Genomic DNA, 24,458 nt, shown 5'->3' with positions numbered 1-24,458 from the left:
ATCTTCCAGCCAAAAAAATCGAGCTCATCTTCCCACACCCCTTTAAATGTTTGTATTACAAGTTTCCGTACTGCTTTCTGTAAACTCTGACAGAAAGTGGCAAATGGAGAACCGTAACTTTCCCGCCTTGGTCAATCACTAAGCACTGCAGAGAGCATTGCTAGGGTAAGCCAGGATAGCCTTTTCTGCTCTAGGAAACCCTATCAGGTAGTATGAATCTGCGTTTTGGGCCTTATCTGTGTGCTAGGAAGAAAAAGCGTTACATACTTTACAGAAATGCAGGCAGACTCATCTTCGCCCAGGGAAGCCAGTAGTTTGACTCCCAGTTCACAGGCACTTCTGAGGAAAGCTGCTACTCAGTACTACCAGATGCAGCTGAGAAATGTGTGCTGGTAATTTGCAAAAAAAACCACTTAGATCTTAGCATATGAAAGGAGAAGGCTCAATCAGGATTCATGGAAGCCAGTTTGAAAACCTGTCATAAAAAGCACTCAGGGAGATGTAGGAAGATGAGCTAAATGTTGATTTATTAACCATTTTTTGTTTGGGAAGTAGCACTTGCAGTCAGGAAAAACAGCCTAATAAATGGTTTATATAAACAAGGCAGCAATCCTTGTCTGCCTTCTCACATGCACAAGTGCTGACTATTCACCTGGTTCTGCATGTCTGGTGAAGAGGGATGAAGAGGACAGCTTCGAAAGTGGCTTTGTCCTGTGTGCAAAAATGAGGTATGTATTGTAGTACAAACCTCAGAGTCATGCAGTGTGTGGATTCCTGAGACAAAGACATTAAGAGGGGCTTGGTGCCCAGTGCATCGGGCTCGCTTTTGAGAGGACAGTTTGCATTGCTGAAGTCACTTTGGGGTACTTCTGGGGATTAGAGCCGTGCTACGCCCAAATGAATTTGAAATGGTGGGTGAGAAATAGCTTGTCCAGGATCCATTAGTCACACCCAGAGCCATGTTACGTTCATCTCTGCAGCTCTCCCAGCGGGATGTGCCCAGGATCGCCTCTGAGGAGGTGCCACAGCAAGGTACGAAATGTTGGTTTTTTCAGTATATTTCCACGCGGTGGTGTTACTTGCTCTGAGGTGTTACGGTTTAAAAGCATTACTGACGCATGCTTGCTGTAGATTGGGTTTCTCCCAGAACAGAGAGAGCCAGCCCAAAGTCTTTAAATGTGTGTACGCTCCCCGAAGGCTTGATGGTACTCTGGGAAGCTCTGGTGGCTTCAGCAGTACATTTCTTAGGCTCTGAGCAGTGTTTTGTGCACCACTTACTGCTGAAATGACAGCTGCAACCTCGGCTGGAATGGGCAGGGCAATAAGAGGCACTGTGTAATAGCAGGGTGTGAGCAAGGAAGAGGGCGTTTTGCTTTTATCAACTCTTCTTTTCCAGTTACGAAATGTTCCTCTTTTTTAAAAGGCAGTTGTAATGGGGAATGTTTAAGGTATCTCTTAATATTAGAACTTTAGTTAATAATACTCTTAAAAAGTCAAAAGTGCCTAAGTGCTCAAAGACAAGCTATAGCATCCAGGAGGGAGATGCTGTTCCTGAGCACGTAACAGAAGGTCACACACTGTAAATATCATTTGCTGCAATTGATTTTTTTTTTTTTTTTCCCCCTGCAGTTGAGGGGCTGCAGTCAAAGTTTTTTATATTCACCTGGGAAAAAAAAAAAAATCTGTTGAGGTATCTTTCTCTCCTTCTTTGCCTTTCCACCATCCCCATCAAATTTCTGTTCCTTCTACTACCATTCCTGGATGATTGAGGATAGTATGGGCTGACTTGAAATTTCTTTCATTTTTCAATGACATGCACTGAGAAGTTTATGTAAATCGAAAATCCAACATAGCTGCTTGCATAGCCCCTGTAAGTTGAGCTGGTGGCCATTTTTAGTAAGATATAAGGTAGTGTCCGAGTTTCTTATCAGGAATAAAAGTTGGCCTCCTTCTCTTTGCTTACAATTGTACACTTGCATTACTGTAAAAAGGAAGGGACTATTTGGAGAAAAATGGGAAATGAGATTATTATAGAATAATATCTCCACTATTCAACATGATTTTCAGTGGCTTTAGACCTCCACACACAATGTCAGTGGAGTGAGGGCACATTATATGTAGGGAAAGTAGCTCCTGCATTTTCTGTGGAGCTGGGGGTCAGAAATAGCTCCTGATGAAAATCTGTAAGAACCTAGTCCCTGAGCTCTGCCCCTTGTCACTGGCAGATAGACACCATGTTCACACAGTGACCCATGAAAACAAGGAGTAAGGAGAACAATTTAGCCATCGATGCACAACAAATGAGCAGCTTCTTCCCCCCCAGCAAGCTGAGTGTTGTTATTCAAAACATACACCGCGGGGAGAGCTCTCTTCTCTGCTGCTGTGCTTTGGGCTGTTGAAGCACTAAGACACCACTGATGGGCCGGGTGTTTGGTTTTTATTTTAATATTCTGTGTATTTGGATGCTCTTTTCCTTGGGTTTCTTTTCTTCCAGTTTACTTGGGACTTGCACGTTGAGGAGCTGGGGAAGAGGGCAATGTAGTGTAGGGGTTACTGCGGAGTCCCGGCAGAGAGCTGGGGTGGAGTGGAAGATGGGATTTAGGAGGCAGATGTGAAGACGTCATGTTCCCCCATGCCTGGCTTCAGCTTTCCCTGCCCCTCTGCTCCACATCACAGCCTACACGCATATGCACCATCCCCAGTGGGAAAATCATCTCTGTTGCAAGAGAGAGCATGTGTGTGGAAATAAATAACCAAAGCAAGGAGAATGGCTGGAACAAGTAGCAAAACCCAGCCATCACATTTCTGGATTTCCTTAGGGTTTTATTTCTTCCAGCAGTACACATCTGCCTGCAGCACAGGTTATCTCTGTGGGCCTGGGCTGAGGGCTCTGGTATAATTCAGCTCCTCACTGTTCAGCTGGCAGCTGGAGAGAGGCTGTTGCTTTTGGGGAACCCCCTTCTCTCCCTCTTTTTCACTCTGCCAAGATGCAGAGTAAGAGTTGAAAGCCCTCAAACTGTTCAAAAAAAAGCCTCGGACCAGTCTGTGGCCAAAGCCAATGAAGGGGAATGTTCCTGATGCTTTGTGTGTGACTGATGTGATGAGATGCTGTGCAAGCAGTCAGTGCTGGCTGTGCTGAAGAGGGGCCAGGGGTCAACTTTTAGGAAGTAAGGACCTGACTATTCAATGAACAACTGCACTAAATACTAGCTGAAGTTCACAAAGTCAGTGGAAGCACTCACTATGACTTCGGTAGGCTTGGGGTCAGCCTTCAAGTAGCTAGCTAGTAGATAAGAAATTTGTAACGAGTATTCTAGCCAACCTATATTGCAGCCTTGAGATCAGAAAAGCAATTTCTATTTAGAAATAGCAGTATGTAATGATGTCCTTAAATATTTATCTTGGCAGTAAATCAGAAAGGTACCAAACTGCTGAAGTCCATTAGATTAAATCAAATGTAGAGACATAAAAAAGGGTGCAGGCAATGCCAGAGAGTTAGAGAATAACACATAAAGCAAGAATTCTTCTAGAGATAATTACCAAATACCATGTCGTTACTGGCAGCAGCACAAATTCATCTGGCTTTGACATTTCTGGGATTGTGTGCAGCGGCGCGGCGTGAACCATTTGGGATGGGATGCTGCATGCTGGCGGCACGGGTGGAGAGCGACTTTCCCTTGCTGCCTGCCAGTGCGGTGCTACTGCCTTGGACTTCAGATGGTTGTGGTTTTCAGTCGGGGGCACTTTGATATGTGCCATTTTGAGAGAGCTTTAGTGGCTGGAAAGTTCTATTTACAACCTCTCAGAGGAAATCTCAGTGGGGAGAGCTGCTGGATGGATAGGACATGGGGGAAGAGAAAGGCAGGGAACGGCATAGAGAGGAGATTAGATGACAGAGGCTTCCGGGAGAAAGAAATTGGACTTTTATCCTCAGGTAATGTGGAAACTGTAGTCTGGTAACATCCATACATACTTCTGCTGTTCCTTGCAATATAGACCATTTCTTGGGCATATTTGGACTATGGCAAGGTATATATAATACAGTGCTTTTGCAAAACTGGTGATGTTAATTAAAGTTACCATTGACACAACCCAACTTCCCATCCCAGTGTAACCTTTGGGTTCAGAAAAAACATTAAAAGTCTTGTTGAGAACTTTATTTTTCTTGCCTAAATAGGCATGTGAGTGCCTGGGAGACTTAACACAATAATTAAATAATTAAAGACAGCCTATGGAACTGGATATTGTTCAAACGAACATAGAGCATTCCCTTATTTATCAGCTGAGTCTCTATGTCTGCTGAAGGATAAAACAGGAGATGTTACTGTGTAGTGTTCATAAGCTGTGCCCTCCACATTTCCCAGTTAGAAAAGCATGCAGAGCATGAACATAACCATGTTTAACTTTACAAAACAAAATGTAAGTCTGAATATGCATCTATTCATGTAATAATATGGATTTTTTAAAAATAAAAAATTGCTATGTGTCTTACCAGTGGAAGTATATTCCTAACAACTGCGTCCTCTATGATTTGGTGAGTGTGGGACCTCTCCGGCAAAATTGCCGGTACTAAGGAATGGAGAGATTTACCACCTGGTTGTCCACTTATTCCTTCACTGCACAGAGAATTTTCTTAAAAGTGTGAATCACTGCAAGTGGGTGAAAAGCAGTGTATCCATTTAGCAGTAACACAAAACAGAGGTCCTGTTATCCTTGGGTTCATTTAGAGCTTGCTTGTATTTCTGTCCTCTTCCAAGGTAGCACATTTCTTTGGCTGAATTGCAGTTGCTCACACCAGAACTAGATCTGTCTCCCAGTACTCAGATGTGGTATTGGAACTGAATTTTAAAAACTGAGGACAGCACGTAAAAAGCCACGCTGCGGGAAACTTGGATGCAGTATTAGAAGTCAGAAAGGGGAGGGGGACAGTGCTTCTCCCCACACCCCCTTTAGGGATTTTCTTTTGAAAGCCTAACTTGGTTGGAACAGATCTGTAACAGTTAGGTTCTTACATTCATGATTTTTCCTCCTGTGTTTTCTAAAAGATGTGTATGGATTCAGAGTGTGGTATCTCTGCCTGTCTCATACATGGGTTTAGAAGCAGGAATATCTCTTTCATCAGGAGCTGGGTTTCTCCCAAATGGAGCACCCACCCAAGTGCAGCTGGCTGGGTGGGAGGGAGCAGTTTGCATTTTTAATACCAAAAGTGACACACTGAAAGAAAATTCCTGCCAGTATGTAACACTTATGAGTCAAACCCGGATGCTGGATGGATTTTTTTTGTCCCACTGTCCCTTGCACAAGCAGAAAGCTTTTCAGAGGAGGAACACGTGTGGGTCCTGTGCCAGGGTGCAATCCTTGTTTCTGAACAGAATTATCCTTCTGCTCTAAGCCCACGTATTGTGATGGGATTTTGATTTCTTCCTTTTTATCAAGCCATTTACAGCCTTCTCTGGTGTGTTTAAAAATGCTAGCAATTTTCTTTAAAGGTCTAATCCTTCTGTTAAGTGCCTGCCCTCTCTGTTGTTAGGAGTGCAAGCCAGGCTGGGTGAAGGGTGTACCGTACCTGGGAATTATGTGTCTGTCAGGAAGATTCCTCACATACTCCTGAGCGAAGGAGCATGGGGGTCAGGATATTAAAAGAAATGAGCTATTGAGTTCCTTTCTGTGCTTATAAGTGATTATGTGGTTTTATTGTATGACTGAAGTGTGTGATATTTCTGTTGCTGACAGGGAAGGCCGCTCTAATGCTCACATTAAAGGAGATTACCAAAGAATCGGAGACGTTATGCTAAAGAACATTCAGAGTATGAAGGTAGGAATGATCCTCTAACTATTAAGCTTTGACAAGGATTAACATTAGCACGCTTTTCATTTTCATATGATGTTGCCTCTTGTGGTGTTTTTTGCCAATTGTAATCAAGGCTTATGCTATAGAAGTTTCCTTTGATGAAGTAGCAAGCGTTTGGTGAGCCCTGAGATTTCAGAATTGCAAGCTGATTTGAAATTGCCCAGCCCCTTTCCTCAGTCCACTCTCCAAATATAGGAACAACGAACACAAAAGTTCAGGAACATTTCATTTCCAGTTCTTTTTTCTTTCAAATAAGAAGGCAAAACATTGGAATATCTATGGCTGAAGAGACTGTTCAAACACCGAGCGTGCCTACTTGTTCATGCAAATATAAGTGTTAGGATATTGCAGGCATAGTGACCATAACCTGGATATTGCTTTGATTTGAGAAACTTATATTGTGCGCTACGGTGCCAAGTTAGATGAAAGGGTTTTGAATAAATGCCAATAATTGCCTTTGATCCCTTTAAAGCTAAAAGCAAAAATACATGTATGAACTGTAAATCTAGGTGTAATGTTCAGCAGACTTTGCATCTGTTCTTAGTCTGGCCGGAGTAGTATTTCTGATGCTCTGTGTTACTGAACAAACAGCATGGAAGGCAGGCATGGGAGCCTGTGAAAACCCTACGGACTTTTATAGTACGGATGGATAACAGACAGCTCACTTTATTATAATGTAGCTATGCATCCAGGTCAGTGTGTGGCAAAACATGGCACTGCACCTTCGGCATGTGGATCTCAAAAGTGCTTTCGAAACTATCCAATAGATCTTTCCTTGGTGACTGCCACTTGGGCGTTCTGGAGCAGTAAATGGAGCAGCCTTGAGTCCTTGGCTGGAGGAAAGGGCAGTTTAATCTTTATAGCTCTCCTGAGACGTTAGTTAGTACTAGGCTTATCTTTCAGAAGGACAGAGAGAGGTGAAGAGAGGTTAAGTGACATGCAAGTGATTATACAGCAAATCAGAAATAGAGAATGTACAAATCTTGATTTACAATCCCCAACATAGACAGCTTTGTCACCAATAAGGCAGCCTTACCCTTTCTCCAGTGTACTTAGCAGGAACTCCTTTTTCCTCTCAAGACACAATCCAGATGTGTTGGAAGAAACACAGAGGGCATTCTTCTACCTCCATCCCTGCTCTCAAGAAGTGTGCACCTTTTCACAAACAGTTTTTGGAATCCCAGAGAGCTTCCGACAGACTGTTTCTGCTCTTGGTACCTTGCAGCATTAAATTGTCTGTCCTTCACTGTCTGGAGGTCCTTCTGTGGCACTAGTCTAAAGGCAGGGTGCAGTCCTCACTGTAACTTAGACCTGTCAGTGTGCTTTCACCTTTGCCATTCTCCCTTGCCCGTTAGAGGATTTCCTTCATGTGCTTTGAGATCCGCCACCACTGATAAGCACATATATGTGGAGGAAGAGGCAAAACCCAGCTTGCCTTTAAGAACTGCACAGGAAACAATGGAGTTAGTTAAAACTCTACATATTTATCCCGAGATAAAAGACCTGGAAACTGACACTCCTTGTTTAATTAACATAGGAAAGAAATTAAGAGCAAGTAATTAATGGGCAGCCTCTGTAGTAGTCCAGAGGGTCTGCAGTATCTTTGCCTGAATTACAGGCCTGGAAAATGAATATGCAGGGTATGGAGGAAGCGGCTTGGCTGTAGGGAAGGTATGTTTCTGGTAAAGATGTCACAAATCACAGGAGAGAGGGAATTGATTGGAAATGTGTCAAAAAGCACAAGCTTTACATTAAGCCAAACTTGTCTTCTCAAGTCCATTGAACATAAGCATTCAGTTTGTTTTTGTTGCTGGTTAATATTCTGCCATTTACTGGGAGATTTTATTTGGCTGCTCAGAGAAGCTCTGTGCATCCTGAAGAACCAGTTTACCTTTTGCAAAACACAAATGAAACCCCTGTGTTAATTGTTCGAAAAAATACTGCTGAATTGTTTAAAATGGGACTCGTGAATGTCTGTGATACTGAGACCTAAATGAAGTTACGTATTTCATGCAAACTTCATTCACTTGCTGGGGCATAACTCCCCTGCTTCCAGTGGGATCATCTTAGAGACTGCACTAAGGAGAAGAGGAGGTAATCCAAGGATGAAGAACTCTAACATACTCATTTCTGTTGGACAACACCTCTATTGTTGTGTTTGTTTGGATTCCCAGGAGATGCAACTTCTCGTTAATAACAGGGGAGCAGAAGCTAGAAGTCCATTTGCCTGCATCTCAGTTCCCCAAAAGCACCTAAGGGAGCTGCGGCAACTAAATCCCTTCATCCTCTTAGAAAATCCCATTTTGTTTCCTAGCTCTGTATTTGCATTGTCTGGCTCTCTCCCTGTTGCACCTACTTGCATGAGCTATGTTCATGTCATCTCCTTGCCTTTGGATTTCTCACTGATATGAGACTTAGTTTTGTTTACTCATGTACTTTTGTTTTACAGGGAATGCGGAGGGGATGGGGGGGTGTACTTCAAACGAGTAATGCCATTTCTCCTTTTCAAGTGAATATCAGAGCCATGTGTTGTACAGTGATTTTGTTTGCAAAATCTCAACTGCTGTGCTAGTTGGATTTTTTACTGGAATAGATCTGGGCTTAGTCATGTCTCACAGTGATTGCTAAGAGCTCTACCACATGCTCTTTTCTTTGTGCATATAAGCAACTGACAATTCACCTGTGGAAGCACAATGAGATTTTAATGGAGTTGGAGAACGGGATCAAGAACTCTCGCAAGCTGGAGACCTTTTGCAGAGATTTTGAGCTACAGAAAGTCTGCTACTTGCCTCTCAATACCTTCCTTCTCAGACCTTTACACAGGCTTATGCACTACAAGCAGATAATGGAGAGGCTTTGCAAACACTACCCACCAAGCCACATAGACTTCAGGGATTCAAGAGGTAAGTAAGAGAAAAGACACCAATTTCTGGAGGGGGAATGGCATCCAAATCCATTAGAGGTGCATACCTGGACAAAAAAAAAATAATCTTTATTTTTTAAGAGGAGGATTGAAAGAGGATTGACTTGCAAAATCCAGCACTCAGAAGACCAGAAATGGTAGGATTAAGGTTGCTCTTTTAGACACATTATGCTGCAGTCTGGACAAATACTTGGAAGAGAAATCTGCTGGGGGTTATTAAACACACAGAAATGACACGCAGTTCAGGAAGTCGCTTGAACTGAAAACAGTTGGGAGGTTGGGAGAGAGCACAGGGAACACACCATGTGTGCTTGTCTTGTTCCTAGCTTTCCCTAGAGATCCGCTAGGAACACAGAATATTGGCCCAGGTGAACCCTTGGTCTGACCCAGTATGGCTGCGGTTATTTTGTCTTTATTTGTCGTCTTTTCCAGACATACTGTTTGCTCTATTACCATTTCCACGATTTGTTTCAGGAACTCAAAGTTGCCAACATGGGGGTTTTTTTTCCAAATGTGAAAGAGAGTTTCCTCCTGTAGTCTGAACTCACTGCCTGCTATTTCTTTCTGATGATTTGTCTTCCTCCTTTCTTACCCCCTTCCCCCACCCCCATTGTAAGCTGTCTACATTTAAGGATAACCATGTTATCTGTACAGTTAGCACTCGGTGCAGATCCACGGAAGGACTTGGGCAGGGAGCAACGCTTGGCAGGACTGCTCCCAGCTGCAAGGTTTAGCTGAGTTAGCTGGCTAAGTTCCCTTAGATGCCGTGCGATGACACCCATGGCAGGCAATTCACAAAATGTGGAGGTAACTTGACCTGTAGCAATAGGAAATGCCACAGAGGTCTGTGGCACCGAAGTGCTGTGTGACACGGATGTTTGCCTAAACGTAGCTCCGGCCTGAATGATCTCAAGGAACGCAGCGAGTAGTGCCTTCACGTCTTTTAGTTAGCCAAGGCTAGATGATGAGGATGGTGTGTCCATTCCCACCTCCCCAGAGAGCGCAGCAGCTGTCGAAGTTTGATTCCTGCTCCACTTTTGAAATGGATACAAACGCAGGATTCAGGGGTGAAAATAAGAGAGCATGAGAAGGACAGTGTGACTCAGAGACACCATCACTCTGGGATCTGTCTCTTACTAAGGTGTTTGCAGATTTTTGTTAAAGGTCAGAGCGTAAAGGAAGCAAAAAAAAAAGTGGGAGATGTGGATGTGAATCCCAGCAGAGAACACAGATCTGCCACTAACAGGTGAATGAACGGTGCACTGAGCAATGATGTAAGAAGGAAGAAAGAACCACTGTTACTGTTCCCTTGACCGTATTTTTTTAACAGAAATGGCTGTAACTGCTCTTCTAGCACTAAAGTCAGTCAGTGTGTTTGGCCCATTCAGAGACTGCCTGTCCATTCAGGCGTACCAAGGTTGGTGCTTACATACACGGTGGCACAGGGAGCCAGTCCATGAGCTGGCCCCCCAGAAAAGATCAAGTGGTGAAGTGATTTTCAGCTTAGTTCTCTGAGTCGACTTACTGCGTTCTTGGCACAGCAAAAAGACAAGGAAAGCAGATCGGCAGCAGCCTGCACTTGATTTGGCTTCTGCTGCCGCAGCACGGGACTTCGTAGTGCCTGCTTCCTCCTGTATCCCACCTGATCCTTCCTCACACAGCAAAAATCCCCTATGACAATGGAGATTTTCCTTAGGAAATTCACTCCCAGGTCTTAAGTCACTCATTGTTGGTAGTGTCTTTGGAGAGAATGAAGTAGAGTCGTGATGCGACTCGGTGACATGCAGCCCTTTTAGTTGCTCTCATTGCTGGGACCGAGGACAAACCCCAAGATTACTGTGTTTAACATCTGAAATGGTACAATAAATGACACTGCCATTTCCTGGTGTTTTCAAATATGGACCTGACCCAGTGTGCTGCAGGCAGGGGGAAAAATTGTTTTTTTTCTTTTTCAAGGATAGAGAAGATCCCTAGATTAATTGGAGATGTAGGAAGTTAAGTCCTTTAGGAGAACCCATTCATTGGTGCTCTGAATTGACTCGAGTATTCCTACAAAGTTCCTGTAGCTAAAATAGAGGAAACTTTTGGTTGAGGAAATAGACTGTTTCTTCATTACACTCCACCCTCTCCCCTCCACTCCCTAAGATGATGTCCAGAGTTTGTGTGGTTTTTAGTCTGCCTGAGTAGCTTTACACTGTGAAGGAGAAGGGTAGCACAAGAAGGGTGATGCTCATAAGCTGGGTGCTGCAGACAAAAGCCATCTTTCTTTTTGAACATTCTTGTACATTTTTAATAAGCTTTTTATGTTTTGTCCATCTAGCTGCTTTGGCTGAGATTTCTGAAATGGTGGCTCAGCTCCATGGCAATATGATAAAGATGGAGAACTTCCAGAAGCTGCATGAACTCAAGAAAGACTTGATAGGCATAGACAATCTGGTGATCCCAGGAAGGGTAAGTAGCAGAGTTGTGATCAAGGTCTGATACAATTTCAGAGCATTAGGTACGTTTTAGAAACCTGTTTATTAGGAGCAGCTATGAAATTGCCTTTCCTCATATGAACCTTCTTCTCTCACCAAAAACGATTCAAATTTATACACAACAATACCATAGAAAACAGCAGCCTTTAAAGTGGGAAGAGGCAATCATCTTTACTACCTTTTTACTGATTTTATTAGGTTTATCTTATGTATAGATTTGGACGGTTGTAGGCAATTCCAAACATCTATTACAACAGAGGCAGTAAAAATGTATTTATCACAGTGTTCAGAGCTTGAGCAGTTGCACATTTCCTCATTTCTTGCTGCCCTTTTTTTTTTTTTTTTTTTTTTTTTTCCCCCCAACCGTCGATGCTAAAGGAAAGTAAGACATTTGTGCTGGAGGACCTTCACTTCAGCCCTTTCACGATGCCTAGCTTTGAAACTCATGGCCCTGGGGACAAGCAGTCTCTTTAGTCTACATGTAACATTAGCCAATAATTTTTGAGACAGTGTTGCCTTAAGTAAACACTTTTAATGTTGGGATTTTTTAAAATGATTTAATGTTACAAAAATACCAACATCTCTTTCTTAATTGTCATGCTTTTCTAAAAATGGAGGTTTAATTCAGAATAAATGAGCCTCAGTGTAATATTTGTAGCCTTTTTTACTTTTCTAGGTGCATGTATCTGTGCATGCAAACTTGAGAGTTGTCTGTTGAAGTAATTTCTTACTGACTCCTTGACTTTTGTCTGTAATACACAAAAACAGTACTTGCGGCAACTGAAATGCTGGGGAAAATGCATCGCTAGACTATTCCCGCCCCTTACGCATTTCTGGGAAACAGCTTGGAAAAAAAGATGAGTTTTGCATTGAACTGCAAATACGGCAGTGCTTGAACTTGCCCTGCAGCCCAGCCATCCAGCCCTGATGCACTCCTGCAGGACGGCTGGACCACCGCTCGGCGAGAGCCGCAGCCTGGGGTCTGCTCGCCGCGCCGTGGCCGTGTCTAGTGCCACGACGGGGTCGCGGCACAGAGGCAGCTTGCTGAGCTCTCTAGGGTCTACTTTTCATTTAAGGATTCAAACATTGAGAAAAAGGGGTTTGGCGTTGATGTGCCATTGGGAAGGCAGTGCCGAGCAGAGGTATTTCTGGATTTGTGGCTGTTCCCCGCTCCCTCGCTTTGCCTCTTCCCTGTCTCCCAAGCAGCCGCCACGGCTCGTACCTCCTTCCAGTGATCCACAGACCGTTCACTTCCTTGGCAAGCCCCTCGGGACATTTCACAGCCCGTGCATCTCTTATCACGTGAAATTAAGTGCTGTCATCGGGTGTTCCTGCTACCCTATTCTATTTAAAGACAGAGCAGTCTTCCTGTCCTAGGAAGTTCAAGAAACAGGCAGACGGGGGGCAGAGGTTGTTTGCCTGCCAAGGCAAAAAGCATCGGCCACCACGCTCTGGCACATGCCCAAAATGTTGCTGCTTCCAGCTGCTCTTCTGGCTCCAATTGAAGTCCCTGCCCCTGTGCAAGCCAGGCTGGGAGGCAAATGCCACCGGCACCCACGGCTGGGTTCACGTGAACTCCAAGTCCCAGAGGAGAAGTCTCGTGTTAGGCCGGTGATTCAGCTGTCCTAAAAGAGGCTGTAGGTGGCCATCCTCTTCACGTCGTCCCAGACTGGGGTCTCTGCCGCCACGCAGCAGGTTCCTCTGTGGGATGTTAAAACATGCCGTGGTCAGTTGCGCTTGCAGATTGCAATGACCTGCAGCTCTTGATTCGTGTGTTGGCACAGCACTTGCCATGGCGGTGCTAAGCCTGCTAGTGACTGTTAGGTGGTACTGTAAAAATAGTAGTTATGATTAATGTTCTTTGGTAGCCAGCAACAGCTTCCAGTGGCCTCTCTGGTAATGTGGGCGTACCGTGATATAGGGATAACCACCTCTAGTCACTTTTTCCACCCCTTAGCCCTTATGGGATGCAGGTGGGGGGACTGGACATGTCACAGCAACCCTAAAGCGACCAGAGTGTCTCTCTGAACAGATTAATCTTAGCCAGTTTATTCCTAAGCTGCAGGTGATTCTGATGCTTTATATGCCTTTTACATGCACCATTATGAGTAGAATGGCCGTAGAAAGACTGTAATAAATAAATATAAACCTCTTGGCAGAAGCTCGAGGGAGTGACTGAAAAATGATATTTTCATGGATTTCAGATAAGTGGAGGGGTGAGTTATGGTATAGTTCACAGTAAGCCCAGGAAGTCAAGCATTTTGAAAGGTTCAGATGTGGTCCTTTTCCTTTAATTCCATCCCTAAGCATTCTTAAACAGTTTGATCTGAATTAATGTACTGTATTATATGACATGGATGGTACTAGGATAACTCACACTGCCAGACAAATTTCCTTCTTTTACTGCTGCTGATGGTGATGTTGATTTGTGTAGCTGATTTTACATCTCAGTGAAGAGCTATGTATGCCATATGCACAACAGAAGCTTACCAGTGGCTAACCAATAACACACAGGCCAACTTATCATTAGTTTTTACATCATTTGTACCATGAAAAATACTCATTCAAAACTGATGCAAGAGGGAGCTCTCTGAAGGAATCAATGTTAGGTAAAGAAATTTTGCTTAGCTGAATTTTCTTAAAATGAAAGAAAGACTATGAAGGAGTTTGTCCTAAAGACAGTTACAAATGGAAAGAAATTATCCCATAAATAAGACTTTTAACATATTTAATAAAGAAAATAAAAAGTCTTGGTGACTGATAGGCAAGTCAGTCCTATGACCAGGTAGTCATATTTATGTTTGCATAATAAAAACTCATCATCGTTTTTGCAGAAGATACGTATTTGTTTTGTATTTGTTTCCCACAGGAGTTCATTCGACTGGGTAGTCTTAGTAAGTTGTCTGGAAAAGGTTTACAGCAACGGATGTTCTTTCTGGTAAGCAAGAAGACAGTTTTTCTTTAAATAACAAAATGTAACTATAGGCAACTATTAGACGTACTGTTAGACTTGAATTGTGAATTACGGTATTTTTAAACAGCCTTATTTAAGTTAACATAATACATCACCTGTATTATGTATGTAATACATCATAATACCTCCTAGCACATTGTCTTAAATAAAAGCAGAGTTGTTATACAATGAAAAGTGGCACCAGGATTAGTGATCATATCCAGAAAAGAGGATAAAGAATAACTCCTGGTGGTATGAACGATAATCCACATAACGCTCTCGGGACACATTACAGAACCAAGTTTCTCCACAAACCATCCAGTTTCAGCCCATGAGTGCTCAGCATGTTGACAGACCTGCCTTTACCCGGAGGTACATTTTGTAGCTCTTGCACTAGGAAAGGTTATCTCCTCCCACCATCACTCGCAGCATTTTCAGGTTACGGTGATCCCACTCGGTCTCCGATCCACAAGAGCCGACCAGATGGTTCCCCCTCTCTCCTTCTTCCCAGCCAGCTGACTTCGTCCCAAGCTCCCCATCCTGCTGCTGCTGAGCCCTTGGTGCTGGGGCACTGGGATGCCCTGCAGACTGCATAGATTTTCTAGTCCAGTGTTACAGGGCAAAACATTAAAGAGTCAGTGCAGTATGGCAGGAACGTATCCTTGGCTTCTTGTCTGCAAAAGGTGAAGACAGTGGGTGTGTAGAAAAGCTTGTGAGTGTGCTAGGTTTTACAAGTTGTTTGACATTTAATCTTTCAAATGAGCCAAAGGTGTAACCACTGAATCTACTTGAGTAGGATTATCCTCTGCCTTTAAAGGCACTGAAGAGGAAGCCTTATAAATATGGTGCATATTTTCTTGTATACCACCATTCTTGTTACCAGATGATGCCTCGATATTATACCTGTATAGAACATGAAAAAGTTGAGACTAGACTCTCAGGTCAGTTGCTCACGCTGTCAAAGAAGTCTTTGGTCTGTCTCAAGCACTGGAATCTTTTTGGAGATAAAATTCTGGGTCAGTATTCTGGGACTCCGAATACACGTATAATCATTGGCAAAATTAAATCCCCCTCTAGTGGCTGATCCATACAGCTTCGTGAATTATTGCTGTTGGATTGTAGACGTCTGTGGTGGGAGCTCTGTTTCACACCACAGAGGATGATTTTCTTGATGCATCTGTCTGGTTTGAGAAAAACATCCTTTGACTCAGGTGGCACATTGAAAATACGCCATTCGTTTTATGGCAACAAAATGCAGGCATTTGATGTGCTTTTGACAACTGGTGTTACATGCAGGAAGCTCTACAAATTGAGATACTCGGTCTCTTCACCTTGATATTTCTAACTTAAATCCATCAACCTTAAAACAGGTCTCCCAGCTTCCTTCTGAATATGGGGAGTAAAAGATAGCCACTTACTTTGTAAAGTTGGACACATCTCTCTCGGGCCTGTTTGCTTATCTTTCCACACAAATCAGAAGCAAATATTGGTGAAACACACTTACCTTGCATAGCTTCAGAGTGTGAAACATACTACTTTGTTTCACTGCTATTGTGGCTTGTTAGTTCTGACCCAGAGATCACAAAGGGAATATTAGAAGGCATCAGAAGAGATCCAGTGGAAAATGGTGGGAACATGCCTGCGACTAGCTGGAAAGGAAGGCAGGGAAAATAACAGGTGCTAAGACTAGGTGCTGGAGTATTGTGGAAGCCAGTATTTTGGATTCATGCATTAGGACTGCCATATAAATAGTCAGCCAGTACTGGCTAACTTTCCCGTATTTACCATTCTGATGGGTTTTTTTCTACATACATACATGCCAACATCATTCTAATAATGCTTATTCTTGCTTTTTAGTTCAACGATATCTTGTTGTACACAAGTAGAGGCCTGACAGCATCGAATCAGTTTAAAGTCCACGGGCATCTTCCACTGTATGGCATGACAGTAAGTACTGTGAGAACTTAAGGGATTCATGCTTAAATGGCCATTTCTGGTCCCATCTTAATTGCTTGATGAGTTTCTTGTGGAGTGAAAGCAGGAGCAAAGGGCTATTCTCTGATTCAGAGAAGCTGTGGTTACGTTCTACAGTGCCTGATGGGGCTGTGTTGGGTTCGGCGTGTGTTCATGCAGCCTTCTACACAAAGGTGATTATATAGCAAAAGGGAGGGGGGAAGGCATTTTGGGGGGCAGCTTCCTCATAATGCAAACTTCTCGTGAGATGGGTTCTTTATTTTTTTAAAACCATAAATTTAGCCATGATTCTTACAAGTAATTCATCACCAATTGCTTGTAGACACACTGTGCAAGGCAAGTAAACAGTAGCAACAGTCTAATTTCTATAAAAAAACCCATTTCCTAATGTTTTCAGCTCTGTATCTTAGAGCCAAAGTAGTGGGAAACTGGCAGCAATATGTCATTTGGAGCTCCTGTTGCAATTCCTCTGGAAAACAGCCAATCTGAGCCAATCGCACCTGGTTACCTCTTCTTACATGATTTCAAAAATATTTTTGCTAGTTTCAAAAGACTTGCATTCTCCCCACATTATTTTCATTGGAACTTCTCATGGGTTTGTATCCGCTCCGTACTGTTTTCCTGAGAATTGAGTTAGATAATCACTACCACAGTAACTGAATTTCTCTAAACACCTGCAAGGCTTCAAGTTTTATCTAGCATTTCTAGGAATCTACTCAATTATTGATGTCCATTTGGTGTGGACTTGTTCACAACAGAACTGTGTTATGCTGCAGTGTCCACAGCACTCCCAGCCATAAACATATCCTTTTGTATGATGAGTCACTCTTCTGATAAAAGTACCACTGTTTTCCTCTTTTTTTTTTTATTTTTTTTTTTACACAAAGCAGACAAAGCCATGCTTTTGGTTTAGGAGGTTATTGCAGAACTTATTGTTTTTCCAGCTTGCAAGCCACCATCTTTTTCTCAATACCTAGCTCAAAATTGCTGTTTGTGAACATTTCTCTTAGTTTTCTTTTCCCCAATGGTAAAAGCTTGTTCAGTTCGCTGTTTCACCTTAAGAAATACGTACTTCCTGCAATCTGACTGCATTTGGGCTTTTATCTCTCAGATAGAAGAAAGTGAAGAGGAATGGGGCGTTCCTCATTGTCTAACACTACGAGGTCAACACCAGTCCATCGTTGTTGCTGCAAGGTAATTCAGTGGAGACAACAGACACATATAAACTGTATTTCTGTGCAGCTTTCACAGTGGGACAGATAGAAAAGCAGAGAGGCATCATTTTGTTTGGATTTGCTCCTAAAACAATTTCAAAGCTATATTCTTTTGTGAAAGCCACCTGGGAAAAAAAAAATAATAATGGTTGAATAGTTGAATGGGACAAAATAGAGTGGCAATTGTGCAAGTCAGAACGAAAACTAAGTTATTAGGAAAAAAACCTAGCATCTTGTGTCTTTATTTATTTATTTAAATTAAAAGTAAGCTCAGCTTGTGACTATTTCTTAGAGTTTGCTTTCAGCCTGTGTGAAAGTGAACAAAACCTGAATTTTCATTTTTAGTACCCGTGCTGAAATGGACAAATGGACTGAGGACATTCAGATGGCAATAGACCTGGCAGAGAAAAGCAGTGGCCCTGCCCCAGAGTTACTGGCTAGCAGCCCACCTGACAATAGTAAGTAAATGCTAGAGACCAGGTTTCACTCACTTTTGTCAGTATGATTGGTGACTGCTTCTAAGCAAAGTCATGAAGAATGCTGGCCACAGGTCAAACTGATACATTTGAAGTTGATTTATATATGCATATATATTTATATATGTGCCATTTTAATGTTCTTGTTGACGGTAGCAGAAAATTTCACTGAATAGAGAAGTGACTTAAGCGTAATGATTCCAGGAACTATTTAACAAGATTTGGGCAGTGCCTGTCCTTGGAAGGTATTACAAGCACCAAGAAAGCATGGTAGTTAGTCTTTGGTTCTAACATTTGCAGAAACATGTAAAAAAAAAAAAAAAATCTACTTAGCATCTGCACAAAATTATTTCTAAAAGTGTGTTTTAAAATTAGTTCACAATATTGTGGACAGAATTTATTTGTTTAATTTTTCCAATTATATATGTTGTTGCATAGAGGAAGAAAGATGCTTTTTCCCTGCATTTCATAGAGTCTCCTGATGAAACTACTGTAGACCAGGAATCTGAGGACGACCTCAGTGCATCCCGCACCTCACTCGAACGTCAGTCACCACACCGTGGCAACACTACGGTGCACGTCTGCTGGCACAGAAATACCAGTGTTTCAATGATCGACTTTAGTATTGCTGTGGAGGTATCTGCCTCAGAACGATCTGAACTGCAGCTCCCGACTCGCTCTTGAATGACAATTTCCTTTTTGCTCCTCATTAATAAGTGCACTATTCCATTGTCTCCTTCTGGGGAAGTTTCAGGCACACCTATTAAACTGACTCCCGGATCCTCAAACGATGGCATAAACCATCAGTCAAGAAACACATATCTGCTCCCTTAGTGCATCTTTGTAAAATCAGTTAGAGCAGTAATTTTCATAGAATTAACTGTCCAAAAAAACGCTGATGCCCTTTAAAATTTAAAGCAGGTCAAACTGTCTTAATGCTTTCAGTTACAGAGGCATTAAGTCATTGCTCGAGCTGAAAGGATATTGTCTTTAGCTGCTGCAGCCAGAGTTTTAATTATGTGTATTACTAACGTACTTTCTTTACCTAGCCATCTTTTCTGGAACCTTGTCTCATTGCTCAGTGTCATCTGCTTTTTCTTTATTTGCATTTTCCACCTCAAAATAAGAATCCTTTTTCCCCCCTGATCACAGCTAAGCCAATTTGATACACATTTGTTAATTGTGTACTCAACAGACGAGATGCAGACATTGACTTTTCAAAGATTAAAATGAAAGAAGCCTAGTCCAGTGTAGGTTTTAGGATGAGGTGGTAAGCCTGCTTAGGAGTTCTTCCTTCACCCAAGACAGTCTCCGAGTACTTTGTCACAGTCCTCATCAAATGGAAATTTATGCTCAATGAAATGGTAAAAGGAATCTTAAAGCTGAGTCGACTTGCGCTCACAAGGCAGCTCTCAGACATCAGGCCACCGTGGCTCTAGAGATGTATGGATGCAGAACATAGAGATGCAAGGACAGACCGTATTCATAGTTTGTGTAACTGCCTCTGTTTTTAAACAGAAGGTGAGTTTATTGTTGAAATATGACAAAGAAAATTATTCTGTTCTAGAAAGCACTAACTACAGAGCCTCATTTTGATCCCATGGAGGTGGATTTTCTGCTCTTTATACCCTTATATCCTGCAAGGGAGGAATAGTTCAGCACAGAACAAGGTCTTGTATTTTTCCCTAAAGCAGTTAGGGAATAAGCAGGGGCTTATTATAAATAGATACAAAACTTAGAATTAGTCACTGGTTTAACACTTAACACATTTAGTTAGGCAAATCTTTTGGTCTGAGATCAGTGCTCATTCTTCCTTGTTTTTGTTCCTTCCCATCCCTCAAATGAATGCAAGCAAAGCAGCGAAGACCAAACACACCCTGGAAACATACGTTGTTCTGTGAAAACATCTTCAGCTCCACTTGCTGCTCCATGCGTGGCAGGTTATGCTCATGCTCACATCATTCTGTTGGTGGCTCTCACTTCAGCATTATCGTTTATTTTCTTTGTGTCTCTCCCTCCTTTCTGTCTCTCTCGTGGTAGAAGATCCTCTCTCTGTCAGTGACTGTACTTCCCTACCTGCTGGACTGATCAGTGATCAGCGGCCTGTTTCCATTTCATATGTCTGCTGGTACCGAATGCAAAGCCTGTCCTTTTATGATATCCTCCAGAGTAATGAGGTAACAGAAAATTAAGGAGTACACCTGTAATTTAGGGCAAGGAGGCAGCAGTCCAGATATCAGAGAATGGGATGATTTAAAGCAAAGGCTTTAATGTATATCCAAGACTGGTGAAAACAAAACGTTTTCAAGAATATTTCATTTGTAGTAGATACATCAGGACCACCAGACTTTGACTATTAAGCTTTACAGATTATATAATGCAGAAGCTAATCACTTAATGAGAATGATGTAATCAGCTATTTTGATCTAGGTGAGAGCCCTTACAAGGAATGGGAAATAATTACTAATTCACTGAGAACTCCCCTTCATTTGCAAGGCACAATGATACTGGACTTCACATCTTCACTAGGTGAAGAGTGGTTTCTACTGCCAGCTGTTAAGTACTTGTGTTACAGCTTCCTCCTCGTTTTTGTTAAAATATCCAAAATCCAGCTAAGAATAAAATCAACAGTCCTTGCTTTTGAAATCTTTGAAAAGTTACCGTGTGAACTCACTGGGTACTGAGCACTCAATCTCTATCTGCAATTCTAAAGTATGTCATAACTTTCCTTTACATCACAAATTCATGTCAGACTTTCTGTTTCCATTATTCAATTTAAGTATCATTTTAAAAGAACAAAGGCAGACTAGGATAACAAGACTGATGTTTAGTAATATATTACTGAAAGCCACCTCAATTAAAAAAAAAAGTGTAGTAGGCTGAAGTTTTTGCAAGTACCCAGCTACAAACAAAAAAACGTTACATGAAGTACTACTTAGTAGTAGAAAAATGCAAAAGAAAGTACGTCCATTCAACCAAAAGATTTTCACATACAACAAGGTCACATACAACCAGATAAAAACAGATAATTTTTCTTACGATAATTAAACTGCAGGTACCTTTCACTGTTTTATTTGGCTACTTTTGATCTGTTTCAGAACCAGCTGTCTGGAAATCTCCTAAGAAAATTCAAAAACAGCAACGGGTGGCAGAAGCTTTGGGTGGTGTTCACCAACTTTTGTATGTTCTTCTATAAATCGCACCAGGTAACAGACTGCACAAGTGTGTGTGGCTGGAGAAGACCTTTTGTTTTTTCAAAGCGGTAGCAGAGATAAAAGCGGACATCAGTCACAGATGGCGTAGGTGGGATAAGCGTGTGCGCTGGTCACGGCTACGCAGCCTTTACTGCTGCTGGAACATGGGGCAGAGCCTGTTCTCAATCTGCTCGCTTGTCAATTGAGGAACATGTGCTTGTTTCCTGAAAATTTGAACAGTCACAGTACCTATCCCTAAAAAGTACAACAGATATCACTGCTGCTCAGAAATTGTGGTGCAAGTTTAAACAAGAGTTTTCTCTTGTACAAATTCTGAGATTATTACAATAAAAAATTTAATAGTGACTTACAAATTTTACTTAAGCATTAGTAATGGTAAACAAGTCAAACAAGAGAGAACAGTGGCCAATGATTAATCCATCTGAGCAAACATCCCACTGCAAAAGTAGGGGGTTTTCTGTCTAGAATCTGTTGGACTTTGGAATCTCTGTGTTTGAGCACAAAATAATTCCAATTGCTACGTTGTCCTTTCACTGCTATAGAAATCCCTAACAATAGGGTTTTTGCACTAAAGAAAAGAATGAATTGTAGGATATTCTACTCATAAGTGCGATAAAGAAATGATTTGTTCATACATGCCATGCCATGAAATGAAAGGACTTAAGCAATGCATGCTGCAGGGTGGCTGCTACATTTCTAAAGGAGTAGGTGTTTGCAAGCCTGGGATGAACATACATGGTGCTCTGCCAATGTCAGATGATGGAGCTTTATGTTCGTTAATTTGAAAGTAGTGAAAGTCCAAGATTTCAGACAACTTTATGAGGAAATCCTGATAGGATCAGTCTGCAGCAGACCCTTACAAGAAGCATCTATAAAGATGGGCAAGCTGAAACTACCAGACAATTAAGTTCATTGTGATTGCATAAAGCTGGTATTTTTTTCCATGTGCATGCAGAAACACGATGATGACCTTTAAATGAGTGTGTATCTATCTTCCATCTTCCATTTTACTTATGTGCTCTCTTTACTTAAGGGCATTTGATCTCACAGCATTTTCCATCATTTCTTTTCAGGACAATCATCCTTTAGCCAGCCTTCCTTTATTGGGATATTCCCTTACCATTCCTTCCGAATCTGAAAACATTCACAAAGATTACGTGTTCAAGCTACATTTCAAATCCCACGTGTACTACTTCAGGGCTGAAAGTGAATACACATTTGAAAGGTAAGTCAGTCTTCTGTGAGAGGGAATTTTGTAAAATTCCAGGGTATTTTTCCAAACAAGGTTAGTAGATGCAAAATTTAGTAAATTGATTCAGTAATACAGGCAAGTAGTGCAGCACAACTAGAGAAAGAACCCTCTAAAATTTTAAAAGACATTTTAAACCCGATAATGCTAGAAACCAAGGGGTTGGTTTTGATAATGTGGTAGCTGTAATAGTAATCACTACACAACCTGTTACGTGCAGGAATTATCCGGTCAAAATTGGTCAGGCTGGCTGCACGGGGAGCTCTATGTCTCAGACTTCAGGAAGCACGTAAACAAATCCCAGGACTTTTCAGAATAACTTCACTCCCTCTAGGACAACTGGACAGAAAATCCACACCTGAAACAAAATTCTAATTTTTCACAGAAGCAGCTGTTCTTACTATGTATTTATGCCACTTCAACATGTAACTTTTACACCTCCCACTGAATTTCAGACACAGAGAACACTAGGAAACAGGCACTACTCCTCCTAAATTGTGGTTTGACATTGTTCATACTGGGAACTAATTTAGCTCTTTTATATGAAGCATTAACACGTCAAAAATCTTAATGTCCTCTCTTATTGAAGAAAGCTATTATTAGCCATGGCAGTCTAAAACTATAAACAAGGCAAATTGTGGGAAAGAGGTGATTAAATAAAGGAGTAGAATAGGAAAAAACACAAAAGCCCTTTCTCAGTTCTAGGAAAAAGAAGTAGGAACTGCAGCTAAATTACATTTTTTCACTCTAGAATTAAGAGTTTGGTCTCAACTGCTCATCACTTGGACCATCCAGAAAAAAAAAGAAAAAAGAAAAAAAAAGAAAAAAAAAAAAGGAGAGATTTGGTGTCTGCAGAACAAGTAAAACCACTACTAAGTTCATGAATTTTGGGTCCTGTCCCCTGTGTTTATCCTCTCTAAACCTCCCTTCATATATGCATTTGGCAGTCATTTGGATCTGGAGCCTCTTGACTTCAGATAGACTTAGGAGTAGAGTAGCAAGCAAGACGCTCCTGTAGGCACTGACAATAAAACTGTGTACAACTAATAGAATTTCTTGAAAGATACAGTCTGCGCTTTCTGAGGAACTGATCGTTCTTTTGTTTCTGTGTCTCCTCGTGCCTCACAGATGGATGGAAGTGATCCGAAGTGCCACCAGCTCTGCCTCACGCACTCGAGCTCTGAGTCACAAAGAGCCTCACGCCTATTGACAGCTAAACAAGCCGCCGTGTTGATTGTCCAGCAGCTGCTGATTTTCTAGAGGACATTAGAAACTCTTTTCTCCCTCCAAGTTTAGTAAAACTTACACTTTGGTAAAAGAAAAGAAAAAAAAAAAAAAGTATGGTTTTGCAGAAGCTTTCACAATTCCTCAGCAAAACTGTTTAAGTTCTCCGTATGTTCAAACTAGCTTACCATCATCCCAGTGGCTGCAGTTTGTTTCATGTCTTGTATTTTGTCATTCTGTGCTGTTTTTAGCTTGTGCCAGTATTAAAATATTGTCCTTATTAGAGTGCCAAATGCCAAAAGACATTTTGTTGCCTCAAGGATTGCACCTAAAAAAAAAAAAAGACGACTTCACAATCTGAAAACTTTCTCCTCTGAGGCAAACACTATTTCTTCTCTTTTCATAAAAATATATTATTTTTTTTTACCATGTTAATCTGTAGACTGCTGAATTTTTAAATGTAGATGGACTTTCACAGTATAGAATATAATTATATATACAGCAAGCAGTCTCACAGGAATGAGATAACGTTCAGATTTCATTTTTTTTCCCAGTCTTTCTACATTTAATCAGCAAGGAATTACTAATTTTCTGTCTTTAACAAAGAAACAGTTTACAGCTCGTTCTCATTTCCCTTTGGGGTTACAAATCCATGTGGTATAAATAAAGTATAGGATCCTTATCTAACCATTTTCTTGGTGCAAGTTGACCAAATTGTTCATCTGTTGGCTTTGAAAAGTGAATACTACTTGCAAGATGAAAAAATTTTAAAATAATCCAGTGCAATATTATTTGGGCTGTTAATGTACTGTGAATGGTATGTACAAGAAGAAATTAAAGGCTGTGGTGACATTCTGCTTTTTGTTTTACAAACTTGAAAGAAAACCTGTATGCTACAAGAA

The 24,458-nt window shown here is 41.6% G+C and overlaps 1 protein-coding gene across 7 annotated transcripts in view; it reads left to right on the top strand.

The window, feature by feature from the left end:
• The window catches only part of FARP1 (FERM, ARH/RhoGEF and pleckstrin domain protein 1), a 211,094-nt gene extending 186,636 nt beyond the window's left edge, over nucleotides 1-24,458 (top strand). For 4 of the 7 annotated variants that reach the window (XM_052785743.1, XM_052785742.1, XM_052785741.1 and 1 more), the window contains exons 17-27: nucleotides 5,734-5,815; nucleotides 8,517-8,754; nucleotides 11,095-11,225; nucleotides 14,121-14,189; nucleotides 16,062-16,151; nucleotides 17,290-17,372; nucleotides 17,738-17,850; nucleotides 18,341-18,504; nucleotides 20,967-21,074; nucleotides 22,157-22,308; nucleotides 23,461-24,458. In XM_052785743.1, coding sequence (XP_052641703.1) covers nucleotides 5,734-5,815; nucleotides 8,517-8,754; nucleotides 11,095-11,225; nucleotides 14,121-14,189; nucleotides 16,062-16,151; nucleotides 17,290-17,372; nucleotides 17,738-17,850; nucleotides 18,341-18,504; nucleotides 20,967-21,074; nucleotides 22,157-22,308; nucleotides 23,461-23,542 — 1,312 coding nt within the window. In that variant the 3' untranslated portion in view covers nucleotides 23,543-24,458. Of the gene's footprint in view, nucleotides 1-5,733; nucleotides 5,816-8,516; nucleotides 8,755-11,094; nucleotides 11,226-14,120; nucleotides 14,190-16,061; nucleotides 16,152-17,289; nucleotides 17,373-17,737; nucleotides 17,851-18,340; nucleotides 18,505-19,908; nucleotides 20,046-20,966; nucleotides 21,075-22,156; nucleotides 22,309-23,460 lie in introns of those variants that run through there. The other 3 variants (XM_052785748.1, XM_052785744.1, XM_052785749.1) reach the window with 3 other exon arrangements.

Source organism: Harpia harpyja, chromosome 4, assembly GCF_026419915.1.
Source record: "Harpia harpyja isolate bHarHar1 chromosome 4, bHarHar1 primary haplotype, whole genome shotgun sequence".
Lineage (NCBI taxonomy): Eukaryota > Metazoa > Chordata > Aves > Accipitriformes > Accipitridae > Harpia > Harpia harpyja.
This window is presented reverse-complemented; position numbering and strand designations above follow the sequence as displayed.